Source organism: Artibeus jamaicensis, unplaced genomic scaffold, assembly GCF_021234435.1.
Source record: "Artibeus jamaicensis isolate MK-2021 breed Jamaican fruit bat unplaced genomic scaffold, CSHL_Jam_final scaffold_537, whole genome shotgun sequence".
NCBI classification, from domain to species: domain Eukaryota; kingdom Metazoa; phylum Chordata; class Mammalia; order Chiroptera; family Phyllostomidae; genus Artibeus; species Artibeus jamaicensis.
Genome location: NW_026522047.1, coordinates 38,966,350 through 38,984,836, shown reverse-complemented (window position 1 = coordinate 38,984,836; position 18,487 = coordinate 38,966,350). Strand labels below are relative to the sequence as shown.

Sequence of the window (18,487 nt, the reverse complement as noted above, 5' to 3'; positions counted from 1 at the left end):
AAAAGATTTTATTATTTATTTTTAGAGAGAGGGGAAAAGAGAGAGAAAGAGAGGGAGAGAACCATGATGTGCAAGAGAAACAGTGACCAACTGCCTTTCTCACTCTCCCAACTGGGGACCTGGCCCGCAACTGGGAGGCATGTGCCCTGACTGGGAATCAAACCAGCAACCCTTTGGTTCACAAGCCAGCACTCAATCTACTGAGCTATACCAGCCAGGGCTGGAAGTTTTATGAAAATGAAAAAATAACTTCTAAAACAAAACAAAACAATTAGAGAAGAGTGGAATAGTTGTTTTTTTATTTTTTTATTTTATTTATCTTTAGAGATAAGGGCAGGGTGGGAGAAAGAGAGTGAAGAAACATCAGTTGGTTGTCTGTGCCCTGACTGGGGATCAAACCAGTGACCTTTTGCTTTGCAGGACAGTGCCCAACCAACTGAGCCACACCCAGGTCAGGGCAAGAGTGGAATAGTTTTACAGTTTTGTAAATCTGTGAATGCAGGAACAGCTAAGAGAATCCAGCTGGTGTTGTCATGTGTTCTGATTGAAGTGTGAATCTGGCCTCATACAGATCTGTCATGGAAAAAAGGGTGGAGTATTTAACAACCTTTTCAGAGAGTTACCATTATTCTTTCATTCTAGACCAAAATTCACAACTAGTCATTTTGTAAAGGGCGATTGCAGAGTGGGTTCTGTAGCCACATCTAGTAAGCTTCCTGTACTTGGTTACATTGCAATCCAGTGATCTTGAACTTGGTGTGGATCTTAACCCAGGTGTGATCTTGTCACCTCTGCACTGGTGACATGTTTGCAAAACCCTGGTTCCCCAACATGTAGATCTTCCACATGATGACAGAGTTCATACTATAAAATCTGAAAACACACATTTTTCAATCTCATAGACCAGGGGTACTTACACACGAGGCATTTATTCTGTCACAGTTCCAGAGGCCAAAAGTCCCAGATCAAGGTCTTATAGGACTGTTTGTGGGGAGGTCCCTTCCTGGTGTGCAGATGCTGCCCTTTTATGGGGTCTGTACATGGAGGAGAGAGCGCTCCCTTATTGATCAGAGATCAGGTCCCTACCCTCGTGACCCATGAAATGCCCATTTCCCAATACAGGCTGTCAGGTTGGGGATTAGGGATCCAGCATATGAATTTGGGGGGGGTGGTACATAAACATTTAGTCTGTAACAGCATCAACCCTGATCTTACCGGATACCTTTTAAGTATTGGGGTTTATTTATTTGTTTTTAATCTTTTTAGGAGCTAACCACAGGGCATTTGTTTAGCTCGTTGTCGTGGATCGCCTGGTGCCGATTTGGTCTTATGACCAAAACAGATGTCTTCTCTTCAAAAAAGAAAAAACAATGTAAAAAAGTTCAACAAGAATTTATAACTTCTTAAACCTCTGAAACATAAATCAGCTAATTGTTAGCTAAATATTTAGGTCTAGATTTTCTTAAACACTAAGAAAAAAAAGACTGTAATACCCTATATAAAGCAGCAAGCCTTCCATATTGTATCACCTTACCAGAGGCTATGGAATCTTAACAAGTTCATATTCTCAGATTCCTGTTTTCCAAAATTAGAATTTCTTGCTTAAAAGCTCGTTTCACCCCCACAGCAACCACAGTCAGTCATGTCTTTAAAACTAACCAGCCACTTATTTCATGTCTGCCTGGTTACCAGATGACAATGGTTTTCTGCCCACCATTAAAAAAAATTTTTAATTGATTGATTTTGGGTGGGGCAGGAGGAGAGAGAGAGAAAAACGTTGATTTTTGCTGTTCCACTTAATTATGCATTCATTGGTTGCTTTAGGTTTGTGCCCTGACTAGAGATCGAACCTGCAACTTGGGGACGACACTCATCAACTGAGCCACTTAGCCAGGGTTGCCCGCCATTTTATTTAACTCAAGATGGTGCTGCGTGACGAAGGCGGCTTGCTCACCTCACAACTTTACAGTTACAAGAGCGTTTCTTAACAGTCACCACCTCACTTTGGGATGTGGCTAGCACTTCCTACATGCTTCCTGATTCCTCACACAGAAAGTTAAAATGACATCTGCACAGGATATAAGTTAACAAAATCAGTAATCTTATACAGAATATTCTTAAGTGAATCGGGCATCTTTTTAAAACTGAGTGTGGCCCTGGCTGGTGTTGCTCAGTGGATTGAGTGCTGGCCTGCGAACCAAAGGGTCACCTGTTGGATTCCCTGTTGGGGCACATGCCTGGGTTGCGGGCCAGGTCCCCAGTGGGGGGGCGGGGTTTGAGGAGTAACCACACATTGATGTATCATTCCCTCTCTTTCTCCTTCCCTTCCCCTCTCTAAAAATAAATAAAATCTAAAGAAAAACCAGGGTGTGGCTGCAAGGAATGCGCATTGGGGACTCATGCACTTTGTGCTCCTGCCTCCAACAGAGGGCGCTGTCCACGGACCATTGACTGCTCCATTAGCGCAAGTGTCAGTGTAGTGGAAGACTATGGTGTTGTAGTGTTGTGAAGGTCTCAGGGAACCCAGGCATCTTTGGGCCAGTATGTGAACCCCTCTGACAAATGCATAATTAGAAACTGTGATGGGCAAAATGAGTGTTTTCAGTCCTGTGTCATCATGTGAGAACTTGGCTGGGAGCGGGGAGGATGTCCCTTGAGAGAGGACGGGCTGGGAGAAGGCTGGTTGGTCTTCTTCAGTGATGGAAGTCCCCGCATGAGGGCAGGAGTTGGGGGAGGGGTGGCAGATGCTGGCTCCTGAGAGAATGAGAGAATGCTTGAGAGGCTAGAGGCTGACCGTGACCCTGAGGTCAGGACAGAGTGTGGTCAGAAGGCACTAGCTTCAGAGGAGCAGAGGCCTACAGGAGGGTGAGAAATGGTGATTTGAAAGCAGTATTGGAGAGGAAGGTAGTGATAGTTTTTGTCTCTTCCCAATAATTAAATACCTTATTCCCATTTCTGGGCCTATCGGATGGTTTCGAAGTGTCAAAACAGTATGAGTAGCTCTGGTGTTCCCAGTCCTGCCTTTCTGTTCTGAGAGTGATGGTGTTGCTCTGGCCGTGCGTTGTCGGCCAGCCGGTGCTGACCAACAGCACCTCTGCTGCAATGGTGGAGCGCCCGTCTCTTTACTCAATGTACTGAGGACTTTGTAGAATCAGAGTGGGCATTGGATTGTACCAGATGCCTTTTCCCACATTTATCCAGTCATAGGTCTTTGCTCTCCTGATATACTGATATCATGAGTTGTGATAGATTTCCAGATAGTGCACCATCCTTGCTTTCCTGGAATCAAGCCTGCACTGGTTTGAGCAGGGAAGCTATTCTGGGCAGTGCAGCGTGGATTGAGAGCCAGTCCTAGCTCCACCCATCAAGGCTGGTGACCTTGGGCACATACCTGACCTCTCTGGGCTCTGGTGTCTCATCTGTGCTTCTCCTGGGGCTCATAAGGGAGTCACTGGGTCAAGGACTGGGCTTGGGGTCAGGCTGGGGAGACTTGCTGTGAATGTGACAAGCACCCTGGTTGTGGTGGCCGATGGGGCTCAGACAGTAGGAGGGGGGAACAGAACCCCTAAAACAGTCCCTCCTAACAGAGCCCTGTCCCCCCTCAGAGCAGTGACATGCCCCTTGACGAGCTGCTTGCCCTCTATGGCTATGAGACATCAGACCCCATCTCAGAGCGGGAGAGTGAGGGCAGCGATGCCACAACCAACCTCCCGGACATGACTCTGGACAAGGTGAGAGGGGTCTCTCCCTGGAAGTGGCGGGAGGCTTTAGGGAGGACAGACATGAAGGCCTTGGAAAAGCAGAAGTGCTGTCAGTAAGTGTGAGGCCTAGACAACTTCATAGAGGGCCCTACTCTCCTGTTCCTGAACCATACTGATGCAGCCGGCCGTGGCTGTGGCCACCCACCCAGCGGTAGAGTGGCCACGGGGAGGGGGCTCCAACAGAGACCCTGACCACTGGCTGAAGGAGCAGAGTGGGTCCTGACCTGGAGAAACACGGCTGGGAAGGACAACCAGGGAGGTCCTGACCCTCCGGGTCCTGCCTGGTTCAGGGGTGGTGCCAGGAGGAGGGCTTTATTGCCAAAGTTGAAAACCAAATGCCCAAGAAGAGAGAGCAGTCCCCAGCCAGGTGAAGGCGATGTCCCTTTCCAGGCTGCTGGAGTGTGGGCTTGCAGAGCACAGGTATCCATGCTCGTGCCCTGGCTGCCCTGCTCTGGTGTGTGGTCTGCTCATCTGCAAAGTGGGAAGAACTAGAGCCCTCGCGGCTCCCATAGAGAGGTCTGTCAAGTTAGTGTCACTGTTGTTATTGTTAGTGTTATCTTAAGCTTGTTAAACAGACTGCAAAAATGTTCTTTACTTTTTGTTAAAAGGAACAAATAGCGAAGGATTTGCTTTCAGGGGAAGAAGAAGAAGAGACACAGTCCTCCGCCGATGACCTCACCCCCTCTGTGACCTCCCACGAGACCTCTGACCTTTTCCCTAGCCAGAATGGACGTAGGTGTCCTGCCTGTTTCTCGGCTTGGGCTGGGTTGAGCAAGGCTCTAGCAATGCAGACGGAGGGGCCCTGGGCTGTTGGGGGGCAAAGAACTCAGGCACTCACACCTCAGGGGTGCCCTGTTCTCCATCCGAGCCTCTTTGGGGTTCCCCGTCTCTCTGGCCTGTGAGCTGAGGATGAGTGGCTCTGGTTTACACGAGAAGGGAATGTGCTGGTTCCTGCAGCCAAAAGCCCGTCAGATATGGGGAGTGTCCTGGCAGCATGAGGTGGTGGGGGCTTCATGGCTGGTGATCCGCACATTTCCACTCCTTTGTCCATTGCGAACCTATTATCAGTCAGGGCCTGGGACACGCTTCTTGTCAGGAGTGGCATAATGGGGGGTGTGTGCCAGGTGGGTGTAGAGTGGGCTGCAGCAGTGAAGACCCTGGGATCCACTAGCCTGGGAGGCCACCCAGTACCAAGATGTGTCTCACCTGCTCCCCTTTTCCCAAAGCCCGCTTCCTGACTGGCACAGACAAAGAGCTGTGCTCTTCCACCTCGTCTGACAATGAGGAGGACCCTCTTCCTGCCAACAAGTGTAAGAAGGTATGTGGCCCTCTGCAGAGACAAGTGCATGGCTTCTGAGAGGTGGGCTGCACTGGGACTAGACTGGTGTCGGGACCTTGAGCCTGTGCTGCTGGGGCATCGGCTGACCGAGGGATGTGGCTCCAAGGTCCTGTCCTGATGCTCAGGGCTAGCCATCAGGACACCAGGTCCTCAGGCCTCATCACCTTGTCACATGACTGGCTATACTGAACAGACGGACAAGTAGGTGGAGACACGCAGTTGCTCACATGCCCACATATCCCCAGGTCTCTGCCTCCCATTCTCAGACCGTAGGACTTGGAACCTGCGGGAAGATTGCACAGTTTAACGCTGCTCTGGGTTCTGGGCATGGCTGGGCCTCGCACCTGCCCTGACTTTGCTGGGCCTTTGCCTCTGCAGGAGATCATGGTTGGGCCTCAATTCCAAGCTGACCTCAGCAACCTGCACTTGAACCGCCTTGGTGAGAAGAGTAAGTGGGGGCCTGGATCATTGTGGGGACAGGGGGAAGAGGATATGAAAACTTCACTCTAGCCAAGAAGAAACTTTTTGCACATTCAGCCAGAGCCAGTTCCCAGGTCCTCAAGGGAATCTGAGGGACCCAGCCTGGGTCAGGTGCTGCCCTGCACCAGCTATGGTGCAGTGGGTTTGCAGGGTGCTCTGTGGGTGGGAGGAAGCAGGGAGACTTGCCTCTCGCCCAGGGCGCTGCACCTGTCCTCTGGGCATTCATGTTCTCTGCTTAGCCCACAGACCTCTTCCTTACCTTGTCTGTGTCCTCTGCCAGTCTTCCAGACGCCTGTGTCCCTCTCCCTGCTCCATCCTTCAGGGTACTCCCCAACCTGAACTTGATTCGTGTGCTGATCTTCTACCACGTGTACTGGCCCCTGTTGTTTGAGATAGGAATTGTCACCTCCATTTAGAGGTGAAGAAAACAGTATGAAGTCACGTGCCTACTGAGTCTTGTTTTTGTTGCCCAAAAGCCTCCGCAGGCCCTGGGCTGGCACTCTTGGCCTAGGAGGCTTTTCCGAGATGACTCTGCAGCCGGGATTGGGGGTGGAGTAGGACAGACAAGGAAGACAGGGACCCTCAGTAAAGAGTAAGGCCTCCTGGGGCCAGAGGTTAGGACATGGGTGTGATGGGATGTGCTTGCTCTGTTGTAAGCAGTTTGGACAAAGGGTGGGAGATAGAAAAATAGAGCTAAGCTGGGTCACAAGGGACACTCCCGGAACCCTCTCTCAGAGAGAGGCGTCCCTGCACACATCTGAGCTACACCCCCAGAGGGACTGGAGCCTGTACCAGTCTTGGTCTGGAGCCCAGCCATGAGGTCTGTCCTCCTGTCCTTTCCTCCAAGCCTGCCCTGCATGGAGCAGCTCTTTGGTCCTGTGGGGGGTGGAGTTGGCCTCTCACTCAGGTCAAACTGAGATGAGATCCGCCATGTGGCGTGTGCATCTTGTATACTGTGGTGTCGTGTTCTCTGTATGAATGTGCTACATTGCTCATTCCTTCTGTTGGTCGATATTGTAGTCGTCTGCAGTGGTGGTTATGCTCGTCCTCAGGTACGTCTTAGTGGATGGATGGTTAGGAGGCATCTGGTGGCCTTTGTTAAGTCTGTGGGTATTGCTTAGGGGTCCTGCTGGCAGCATGTGGGGCCCCAGTGCCCTCAGCAACACTGGATATTGTCTGTCTGACTGATTTTAGCCCCTTGGTTGGGTTGAGTGGTGTCTCATGGTGTTCATTTGCATTACTTTGATGAGTAATAATATTTCCACTGGTGGATATCTCTACTTGGTTATCTCTTGTGAAGTGCCTGCTAAATGCTCCCCCCTTAATCCTCACCTGAGGACATTTTTTCATGGCTTTTAGAGGGAGAGAGACAGACACACAATGATGTGAGAGAAACATCAATCAGTTACCTCCTGTACACACCCTGGTGGGGGATAGAGTCCATAACCTAGGTATGTGCCCTGATGGGGAATTGAACTCGCCACAACCTTTTGGTGTACAGGATGATGCTCCATCCAACTGAGCCACCCAGTCAGGGCTCCCCATTTTTAAATTGTGTAATTTCTCTTTCTTATTTGTGGGGTTCCACCTGTGTTCTGGATACAAGTCCCGTGTGGGTGCCATGCACTGCACATTTCTTCCCAAAGCACAGCTTACCAGTCTGCATTTTAACCTGCCGTGGAGCCTGTCAAAGGAGCCTGCAGGTCTGGAGATAAACTCTTTTGTTTTCCCTAATTCATTTAAGGCTGTGATGTGATGTAATTTGGTTTTCGTATTATGGTTGGAGGTTGGGGTCTGGGTCCCTTTTCTCGCCGCGTGAGTGTTCACTTGCTCTGGCACCACATACTGAGAAGGCATTCTCCCTCCACTGAACTGCAGTGGAGCTTGTGTGGAAAGCCTGCTGCTGGTGGTGCGTGTGCTGTTTCTGGGCTTCTGCTCCCACGGCGTCTGGGCGGGTGCAGGGCCTCCATCCTCGAAGTACCACAGCACATCCTTGTAAGCTTGTAGATTCTTGTCTGTTGTCGTGACCCTGCCTGTCATTTTTACTTTGTGTTTGTCCTTGCTAGGCTTTGGGGTCACGTATGCTGCTGTCACCAAGTGCGCTGGCAAGTGCCTTTTACTAACCTCAAAGAGAAATATAATTTGTGTGAGATTGTTCCTGTTTCTCGTTTACATGTTTGGAAGAGTTCCTCAGTGAAGCTGCCTGGGCCTGGGGTTTACTTTGGCTTCAGGTTTTTGGAAGATTTTTAATTATAAATTCAGTATATTTAATAATAGAGTTCTGAGTTGCATTTTTGAGGTGTTTATCACATTAATAAGTTGCTGACTTTATTGTAAAATGATCATAATATCCCTTTATCTTCCTAATACCCATAAGGTTTAGAGCGATGTCCCTCTTTGAATCCCGATATTGATGTTTTGCATTTTCTCCTTTTTAGTCCCCATTGATCAATCGTGTTAGGAGTTTGTTACTATTATTACCCTTTATAAGGAACTAATTTTTGGCTTACCGATTTTTCTCTGTTGTCTGATTGCTATTTAATTGATTTTTACTTTTATCTTTATTTCTTTCCTCCTAGTTTATTTCATTTTGGTTTGTCATTCTTTCATTCACATTATGGTAACTTCTCTGACTTAGGAGCATTCTGTTTAATTTCCAAATGTTGGGGAATTCCTTGTTATCCTACTGTTACTGATTTGTAGTTGAATTCCAGAGAACATACTCTGTGATTTTGGTCCTTTGAAATTAGTTAGCCTCGTTTTATGACCAGTGTTTAGTGTATTTTGTAAATGTCGCTTTCCATGTTTTCATATTTCAAGTTGTATTTTCTGTAAATGGCATATTTTTCTATCTGACTTTTTATACAGTCTCATACTCTTTTGCCTTTTAATAGAGAGTATGTAGCCCAGTTCCATTTTGGACTATTTTTCTTGTAGTTGTGAAAACACTTGGGATAGGTCACCATGTTTTATTTTCTCCTTGTTTTATGCATTCTTTTTTCCTTTATTTATTTTCTCTTGTGTGCTTAAAAAATTTTTTTTTTTTATCCTTAGCCAGTGACATGCTGACTGATGTTAGAGAGAGGGGAAAGGAGAGAGAGGGAAATACTGGTGTGAGGGAGAAGTACCAATTGACTGTTTCTCGTATGTGTCCCAAATGGGGACCGAACCCGCGACCTTTTGTTTTACAGAATGATGCTCCAACCAACCACACTGTCCAGGGCTTGTCTTCTTTTTGATTAATTAAGTAGTTTTATTCTACTTCTTCCTCCTCTTTGAGAGCATAAGTTTTAATCTTCATGTTACTTCTTCAGTGATTACCCTAGTTTAGATCAGTGATTTTCAGTTCCACTCGTGTGCCACAAGAAGTTTTACAGCATACAGTACCTGACTGTTTCATCAGGGACACTGCCCTCTTTTCCCTTAGATTGTCAAGTGGAAAAATGACAGTAGTCCTGGCTGGGTGGCTCAGTTGGTTGGAATGTTGTGCCTCGCACCGGAATTGTGTGGGCTTGATCTCTGGTCAGGGCTCATATGTGTGTAGTGTTTGACCCCAGGGCTGGACATGTACGAGAAACAACCAGTTGATTTTTCTTTCTCACGTTGATGTTTTTTGCTTTCTCTCTTCCTTCTCTGTTTAAAATCAATAAATATAAATATATATCCTCAAGTGAGGATTGAAAAAAAAAGACAGCCAACACAGTAATAACCATCTGGTGTGAGTGAATTAAGATCATACCTACTTTTTTTGTCAGATTGACAAAGAAATACATTTTTTGGTGTGCTGCAGAATTTTGGTAATTAGTTTGTGTGCCGTGAGATGAAAAAGGCTGGAAATCGCTGCTTTAGAGAAGCGCATTCTAATCTCCGCACCCTCTGTCCACTGCGCCGCCGCTGGGTCTGCAGGTGCCACGGCGAGTGCTGCGTTGTAGGCGCTGGATGGTCCCCAGTTCAGGCACAGCTGCCTGGACAGTGCCGTTCCCTCCCTCCAGCTTCCATTGGGGTCATTTCCTGCTCAAAGAACTTGCTCTTTACTGTTTCTTGTGATGTTGATTAATTCTTTCAGCTTTTGGTTGCCTGGAAAGTCCTAAGCTTGAGTTCACTTTTGAAGAGTGTTTTTATGGGTCTGGATTCTAGATATGCCAGCTTTTTTCTCCTCACATGTAAACCATTTGATTCTATTGTCTTTGACATCTGTTGTTTCTGCTAAAAAGTCAGATGTCTGTCTTACTGTTTCTGTTGAAATTCTTGTTTACTGTTTCCTTACAGGCTGATTGCATTTTTCTTTTATCTTCTAGCATTTTTCCCCCAGATTTGCCCAGGTGTGGTTTTTTTTGTGTCTGTCCCGAGTTTCTTAGATGTGTAGTTTTGTATTATACATCAATTTGGAGAATTCTTGGCTGTTGTCTCTTCAGATTTCCTCCTGCCCATTCTTCGATTCTTCCATCTCTGTTACATATGCGACTGTCTTCTGCCTCCCCCGTGTTCTCTCTAAATTCAGTTTGGCTCCTTCTCTTTGATTTTTATCGAATTCTTTTTGATTTTACTAATCATGTCTTCTATGTGGGTTCATAAATTCACAATTTGCATTTTCCAGTCCTAGAAAATTCATCTGATTCTTTGAGGTCCTGTCTGCTAATTCTGATTTTCTGCCATTTGTGGATTTACTTCTGTTGTTCCATAGTTTCCTCTCACATTTGCACACTTGGTAGATGGAGGGCTAAGGTTATAGGATGATGTTTTGTCCCAGAGAGGGGCCTCTTGTCCTCTCAGGCTAGCCACTCTGGTCCAGGCTGGACTTGCGTCAGTGTGGAGGGGTAGGAGGTAGCTCCAGGCCCACAGGGGCTTTCCTACCAGACAAAGCCACTGCCCCTGTGGTTCTCAGCACCAACCCAAGAGCTGTTTGTTCCCAGGCAGTTTTCTAGCCAGAGACATTCCAGTGTAGGAGCTGTTTTCCCGAGTGTGTTTTTCTCTTTCTGGCCCCTACACTGTGTTGGTTGTTTGTATTGTTTGCTGTTCAGTCCTTGTGCCTCTTCCCATGATAATTAAGAGGTGCTGGCTCTGGGAGCTTCCCACACTGGCCCCGAGCTCTCCCTTCAATCTCTTCCTCATCACTTCCCTCCCCGGCTGGAGGCTGATGTCACCTGCTGCTGTGGGGCAGGACTCCCCTCCCCCGGGCAAAGTACACTCATATGTGGCTGGCGTGGTGCTCTGGTTAGAGTGGCTGTGGCCTAAGCCAGAACACTGGGACCCAGGTCTCACTGCTGGCAACAGGTCCAGGCTCTTCGCTCTGCTTCCTCGGGACTCTTTCTCAAGGCTTGTAAACTGTGCAAACGGGTTCATCCTCCCTGAACCCATTGCCCACAACTCCCTTCCCAAAGGCCATGCTCAGAAGTCCCCCTTTCGTCAGCCAGGCCAGTTGCCGCCTCCTCTAGGTGGTAGCCATTCTTTGGAGGTGCTGCGATGGCTGGTGGGTGCTTGAGGGGGAGCATGCACTGTTTGAGGTGTGGTGTGGACCACATGCCCACGGCTGACCCTGGCCGCCCTTCTGCATAGTCTATGAGAACGAAGACCAGCTGCTGTGGGACCCCAACATCCTCCCTGAGAGGGAGGTGGAGGAGTTCTTGTATCGGGCAGTCAAGCGGAGATGGCACGAGACGGCTGGGTCTCAGCTCCCGGAGGGAGAAACAGTGAAAGATAGTGAGCAGGTAGGCAGCATGCTGGATGGTGTGAATACCCCCAAATCCCCACTCTGGTAAACAGCCCCCCATCTCACCCCCAGTGGTGGTGCAAACACCCCTGTATCCCTGCCCTGATGGTGGTAGGAGCACCCCCACATCCCAGTCCTGCCGGTGGAGTAAGTGTACCCTGATATCCCATTCTGATGGTGCTGTGAACACCCTCATGTTCATGTCCCTGTGGTGATGTGAGCACCCCCATATCCCTGTCTCGAAGGTGGTGAACATGCCTCCCATGTCTCCACCCCGATGGTGAGGTAAACGTCCCCTGCTGTCCTCACTGTGATGATGGTATGAATGCTCTCGGTACCCCTGCCCTGACTGTGATTCATATGCCCCTGACATTCCCACCCGCATCAGTGGGGTAAATGCCTCCGATATCCCCACCCCGATGACGGTGTGAACAGTGGTGTTGTACATACTCCCCACATCCATACCCTGATGGCAGTATGATGCCCCCATATTCTCTCTCTAATGGAAGGGTAGATGCCCCCGATACCCTTGCCCTGATGGCGGTATGACTAGCTCCATACCCCTGCCCCGATGGTAGGGTTAAGTGCCTCCCATAACCCTCTGACTGATGGTGAGGTCCATGCCCCTAATCTCCCTGCGCTGATAGTGAAGTAAATCCTCCTGCTGTTGCTGCTGGTGAGCAGGTGGGAAGAGGCTTTTGCTCCCCCAGGCACTGTATGAGTTGGTGAAATGCAGTTTTAATGTGGAGGAGGCTTTGCGGAGACTGCGGTTCAACGTGAAGGTGATCCGAGGTGAGCTCCCCACTGGCCTGCCCCACCCACACCAGCCGTCCTGGTCTGGGCACTGCTGATGCCACTGGCTTCTCCTGTCTGCAGATGGGCTCTGTGCTTGGAGTGAGGAGGAGTGCAGGAACTTTGAGCACGGTTTCCGCGTGCACGGGAAGAACTTCCACCTGATCCAGGCCAACAAGGTAAGGACACAGCACCCCCTGCCCCCTGCCCTCCTGCCCCCCCCCCCCCCCCCCCGGCACTGGGCTGTACCATGGCCTCCATGGGAGCCTGAGCACATGGCACCCTATACCCCACAGCATGAGGTCACAGCTCCCCTCACCAGGTTCCTGCAGCTTCTGCGAGCCGAGGGCTAACGCTCTGGTTTCTGCCTCTCACTGTAGTCTCCTGTGGCCAGGTCACTTACTTCCCCTAAAGAAGGCTCCATTATGGGAAACAGTTGGCCTAAGGGTGAATTTTAGGAGTTGTGCCTGTACTCAATATCCATTCTCAGCCCTTAGCCATGGGGGTCAAGGGTCTCCTAGTTCAATCAAATCAAGGAAATAGGTCTCTCCTGCCACCTGTGACAGCTGCTCATGACCAGAGGGGCTGCTGAGTGCCAGGTCCCTGCCTTGCCCTAGACTTGAGCCCATCTCTCTTCCCCTGGACCTGAATTCCCTGTCCTCCTTAGGCCTGAGTTCGTGTGTCCTCCCTTGGACCTGAGTCTCCTGTCTTTCCTAGACCTCAGTCACTCTCCCCGGACGTCTGGCCGGATGTGCTCCATGACTCTGTCTCAGAGCCCGAACTTCCCTTTGTCTTTCTCATCTCAGCTCCCCCACCTCCTTTGTCCCTAGAGGGGCTTTTTCTGCCCGTCTAGGGAAGCAGCCCTTGCCCCTTCTGATTATTCATGGTGACACAGCATGTGGAAAAGTAGGGCCTGGTGAAACCTAACTCATGTCTGGGGCCTCCGTCCTCTCTTTGGAGGCTGGAGTCAGTGAGATGCCTCTGCCAGGCCACTGTAGGGACGGGACTGTGCTCAGCTGACCTTCCCAGTGTTGTGCCAGGCAGCACAAGATCCTCTAGGTGGATCCGCTCCTGCTGACCTGATGCAGCAGCCTGTTCACTGTGTTTCCGTGGCAGCCGAGGCTGCTTCTGTGAGCAGAACTTCATGTGTTGTCTTCCACACACCGCCCCCCTCATTCCCAGTTGGACCCCTGATGCAGAAAAGGGTCATTGGGAAGAGGAGACAGCTTGTGTTCGCCCGGCCTGTCCCCCTGGTTCCCCGGCCTCCCGGAGCTCTGGTGTCTGTCCCTCATCCTGGGGAGCAGCAGTGGTCCTCACATGCTGCAGCTGCAGCACAGCAGTGGCCTTGCTGTGGGGGCTTCTCCAAATGAAGATGCCCCAAGAGGTGTTGCCGGGGGTGTCTAGCCCTTTGCTGGACCTTTTTCACACTGTGTTCACCTTATTTTGGGGGTGCTTGTGTGTGTGATCTGAGTCTGGGGTTCGTGATGGCTACTTTTGTGCTCACGAACGGCTGCCCCTTGGAGTGCTAATGATGTTCTGTGGGGAAAGCAGGCTTGGCCGGGTTGCACCTTGCCCTCTCTGGGTGGGGGCTCTGCTCCTGGTGTCCACACCGCTCATTCCCCTCTGCTGGGCCTGTGATGAACAGGAAATGAGGTGGACACTGCAGTCCTTGGGAGCCTGGTGAGGTCCGGGGTGAGGGCGGTGGGCATTGGACAGGCAGGCCCAGAGTGAAGAAGAATGGGGTCCTGTGCCAGCGGTTGGGGATCTCTGATTGCGGTGCCATCGTGTTTAGATAGAAGGGATGAGCCCTAGACAGGGGTGGCCTGTGGGCCAGATGGGGGCTGGAGGTGAATGCAGAGAACATGGGGGGTGTGGGTGGGTCTTTGAGAGCCACAGTTGCCATGACCTGTTGCCACTGTCCTGGGAAGTGAAGGCGTCTGGGCATGTGGGGCCCAGATGACACTGTGCTGCCCCTCAGGTGCGTACCAGGTCTGTGGGCGAGTGCGTGGAGTACTACTACCTGTGGAAGAAGTCCGAGCGCTATGACTACTTCTCCCAGCAGACACGGCTGGGGCGGAGGAAATACGGCCCGTCGGGAACCACGTATGTGCAGTGGCATTCCGGCAGGCCCCGGGGGCAGGGGGCGCTGGGAGTCCCGGGGAGCACCTCCTGCCTGAGGTGCCTGTCTCCACGTTGCCCCCTCTTTTCTCAGGGACACAGACCAGGACCTAGATAGCAGTGACCCTGATGGCCTCTCGCGTCCCCGCTCCTCATCACTCCTGCCCCCTGCCACTGACAGCCTAGGCCCTGAGCAGGACCCTGCGGCGAGGATGCACATGGGTAAGAAGGTGGAGTGGGCCCTACGCTTGGGGGCCCCCTCATAACTAGCACTCTGACCTGTGCCAGGGGACGCTAAGGAGCAGGTGTCTGGGAGCCACTGTCACTCCACCCCAGGAGGTGTCACACACACGAGATGCCACAGGGGCTTGTTGGCTTTCCACGTGGAGGGGAACTGTGTGTGTTCTGCAGCCTAAAGTAGGGGCTCCTCTTTGGGTGCCATGTGTTTGGGGGGCCCCTTTTTGGCTCTAGGTCAGGGGGGCTTCTTTCTGGGCCCTGATGGTGATTGCTTAGCCTCAGCCACCATGCAAGAGAACCGGGAGTGCCTGAGGCCTCCCAGTCCTGGCCCAGGGCCACATGAGAGCAAAACAGGCCTGGTTTGTGATTTCAGTTTCTGAAGGTGACCATGGAGGGAAGGATGAGGGCCTTCATTCTCTAGGTCTGCGGGACTCTGGTTTATATTACCCCTGGTTCCGGAATGTGATTTGCTTTGTGGCTTGCCTGGAAGGGCACCCACAGCTCCCCGTCCGAAGTTGCCTGTTGTGCCCCTGTGTGCAGAGCCCCACAGGTCCCATGCTTACCCAGACTGTGCAGTACACTTAAGCGTCATTTTGTCATTTTGAATCTGTTGTGATCTGTCCTGAAAAGCAGGAGTTACAGTCTTTTGAGGCAGGGCCTTAGCCTGGTTGCACAGTTGAGTGTAAGTAGTTTCCTTGTGTTCATGTGTATTTTCTGCATTGACGTGGAAACATTCGTGAAGAGGGTCTGTAAGCTTTGCTGTCCCGGACAGGTTTGGCCACAGCCTGCATAGGTTGCGGTGTCCAGGCAGAAGTGTGGCTTTAAGCAAGTATGCCTTAGCCAGGGTCGTTGTGGGTCCTGGGAGGGCCGGGCGCGGGGTGCTGCTGGGGGCCTGGCCGCAGCTGTGTTCTCCCCCTGCAGAGCCGCTGAGCGTGGACGGCGTGCCTGGCAGTCTTGGTGAGCCTGAGGAGGGCTCCAACGGCCTCCCATCCTCGGAGCCAGGGCCCTGTCTGTTCCAGCAGCTGGACGCTCCCCCCATCGTGCCCCTGCCCCAGCGGCCCCTGGCCCTGGCCGAGCCGGCCTTCTGCCCCTCCGCTACAGCTGCTCCAGAGCCCGCCGACGCCAGCTCGAGACTGGCTGTGGACTTGGCCCTGCCCTCGGCCCTCCCTGAGGAGATGCCCCTGGTCTCCAGCCACGTGGATATGGACGGAGAGCCTGAGGAGGCTGTGGCCCCTGCGCAGGTGGCCTTGTCGGTCACGGAGTTTGGACTTATTGGCATTGGGGACGTGAATCCTTTCCTGGCTGCCCACCCAGCGTGCCCGGGCCCTGGGCTGCATTCGGAGCCCCTGTCACAGTGAGTGCAGCCCCCACCCTAGGGCCCCAGCCTCAGGCTGAACTGAGGAGGTGGGAGGGGTCTGGCTTGAGGGCCTGCGGGTGGCCCAGCCCCATGAAGGCTCTGTTTGTTTCTTTAGTTTTATTTTCTACTTTTAATTTGGCTTATTTATTTTTTGACTAGGTAATACATTCGTATGGTTCAAAATCCAAAAAGGTACCAGTGGGGCCAGTGCTAGTCTCCTCTCACCCCGCCCCAACCAGCAGCCCTTCCAGGCACACGTGAAAACACGGCCTGCTGGGGGAGGCGAGGCTGGGAGCCGTGCGTTTGGCCCACAGTGCTCGAGCCGTGCGGCCTATGGGACTGGACTGACCCTCTCTTGCTCTCTCTCTCGGTCTCTCCCCTCACTGCAGCTGTAACGTGATGACCTGTTGATTCCTGGCCACAGGCGGGTGTGTGTGGCCTAGACTGGACTTGGGGCCACTGTGGGGCCTGCCTCAGCCCGTCAGTCTTCCCGACCCTTTTCCTCGTGGGCCTCGGGTAATGCCTTCTCTGCTTCAGAACACTTCAAGGACTGGGGTGAGCAGTGGTGGGGCTACTAGCCCTGCCCCTCCCCACACGCAGACCGGCACCCTCAGCGCCGGGCACCGCCGCCTGGCTCCAGGCTGCCACTCACCGTGGGACCCGTTGGGCAGCTGGGTGCAGAGGGCCGGGTCCCCTCTAGCCAGCAGAGGCCAGGAAAGGCATCCCTGCCTGTCAGGGTGAGACAGGGCAGGGGGATGCCCTCCCCGCCACCCCCACCAGCAGTCTCTGCCCAGGGAGCCCCCAGCACTCTACTTGGCTCTGTCTCCCTGCACCTAGCAGGGCCATGGGCTGCCCCAGCCCGGGGGTCGGCGGGCAGCTGCTACTCGGTGCCAAACCCCATGGGGCACAGAGCCATATACCTCGATGTTGGCCCCGCCCCACCCTTGACCTCACCCACTCTGTCCACTTCAGGAAAAGCCGCACTTTATGCCCATCTGCCCCCTCTCTCTATCCGCCCCAGGGCCTCTCAGCAGCCTTGTGCGGGCGTGGGTTCCAAGAGACAGGTGGCTGACATCCCCCCTGTTGCCTGCAATGCCGAGGGGCCGGGTTCTAGCCTGTTCTCCTGACCCTGCAGGTCGTGTTTCTGTTGAAGCTCCCCAGCAAGATGGTTTGGGGTCCTGGTCCTTCTCTTCACCCACCTCCCTTGTTTTATTTATGTTTCTGTTTACAAATTGGAGTGGGGTCCTCAGGGGGACAGGGCAGCTCTCCCCAGGCCCTGGGTGTCACCAGGAGAGTTTTGGCTCGAGCCCATCTGCAGAGTTGGACTCGGCCTTTCCTGTCACCCCAACCAAGGACCACACTGTGAAGTTGACAACTGCCTTGAACCCCTTGCTGTTTTATTTATTAAACTTGATTTGAAGCCCTTGATTTGATTTGATTGATTTTAAATGTTCATTTATTTTTAGAGAGATGGGAAGGGAGGGAGAAAGAGAGGGAGAGAAACATCAATATGTCATGTGCCCCACACCAGGGACCTGGCCTGCAACCTAGGCATATGCCCTTACCGGGAATTGAACTAGTGACCCTTTGGTTCATAGGCTGGCACTTAATCCACTGAGCCACATCAGCCAGGGCTGATTTGATTTATGAATTAAACTTGATTTGAAGTCTTGTGGTGGATTGGGCAGGACGGAAGAGGTTCAGGGGAACCACAGGTCACCCTTGTCACGTAGTCGCTGATAGGAGGGAGGTGGTCAGTTAAATGGAGGGGACATTTAATCTGGAATCTGAAGGTGAATTCACCCTGTTTTGGTGAGGGCCCTGTGAGTTAGGCCAAGGTTACCATCAACAGAGAGGAAGGCAGGGGTCTGAGTCCCAGGAAAGAGGTGGAGGGTGGGAGGGAGAGTAGCAGAGGGGCTAGGTGGGCAGGCCAGCAGGTTTTGTCCTGATGCCCTTAGAGGGGTAATTGGGCTGGGCCAAGATGTGGTTTTCAAAGCTCCTTTAGTGGCTGTGCGGACAGGCTGGACAGGGGCAGGGCCACGCCTGGAAGGGATGGGCCTGGACCGAGGGAGTGAAGGCCAAGGGCAGATGGGTTGGGCTGGCTGTGCCTAGGTGCTTGGGAAAGTCAGGTGTCTCCGGAATTCGGGGCTTAGCCCTTCAGAGCTGATGTGCCAGCACTGGGAGCAGGGGCTCCTGTGGGGTGGGCTGCCAGGGACCGTAGAGTGATTTTCCCTGGAGTTTCTAGTCTATTTTTATTTTCTTGAAGCATTTTTAGAGCTCTTGCTCTACCGCATTCTGGTTTGCTCTGCTTCCAAGAAAGCTGCCATTGTCCTTATCTTTGTGTGTGTGTTTGTTTACTCTGACTGCTAAGATTTGTGTCCTTCTCCCTGGTTTTTAAAATTTTAGTTTGTCAGTTCACATTCAGTGTTACTTTGTATTAGTTTCAGGTGTATAGTATAACTTGTTTTCTCTCTGGTTTTGAACCATTCGGGGTGCGTAGCCTTTTCAGGTGGGCTGTCATCACTTGGTGATGCGCACCTAAGGCTCCTCCACATCTCGTGGCCCCATCACTCATGTCATTGCTCAGCAGCATTCCACCGGGTGGACTCACCAGCTGAAGGAACTCTCGGTTGCTTTCAGGTTTGGGCACTTACAGATGAAGCTGCTGTGAACACTGACGCAGGTTTTTTTTT

General features: G+C 51.8%; 1 protein-coding gene across 4 annotated transcripts in view; it reads left to right on the top strand.

Moving 5' to 3' along the window:
- The window catches only part of MIER2 (MIER family member 2), a 29,596-nt gene extending 12,374 nt beyond the window's left edge, over positions 1–17,222 (top strand). For all 4 annotated transcript variants that reach the window (XM_053658603.1, XM_053658606.1, XM_037139083.2 and 1 more), the window contains exons 4-14: positions 3,606–3,731; positions 4,370–4,493; positions 4,988–5,079; positions 5,479–5,548; positions 11,137–11,288; positions 12,001–12,082; positions 12,167–12,261; positions 14,061–14,185; positions 14,295–14,422; positions 15,359–15,791; positions 16,184–17,222. In XM_053658603.1, coding sequence (XP_053514578.1) covers positions 3,606–3,731; positions 4,370–4,493; positions 4,988–5,079; positions 5,479–5,548; positions 11,137–11,288; positions 12,001–12,082; positions 12,167–12,261; positions 14,061–14,185; positions 14,295–14,422; positions 15,359–15,791; positions 16,184–16,205 — 1,449 coding nt within the window. In that variant the 3' untranslated portion in view covers positions 16,206–17,222. The remainder of the gene's footprint in view (positions 1–3,605; positions 3,732–4,369; positions 4,494–4,987; positions 5,080–5,478; positions 5,549–11,136; positions 11,289–12,000; positions 12,083–12,166; positions 12,262–14,060; positions 14,186–14,294; positions 14,423–15,358; positions 15,792–16,183) is intronic.
- Positions 17,223–18,487: the final 1,265 nt, after the last annotated feature.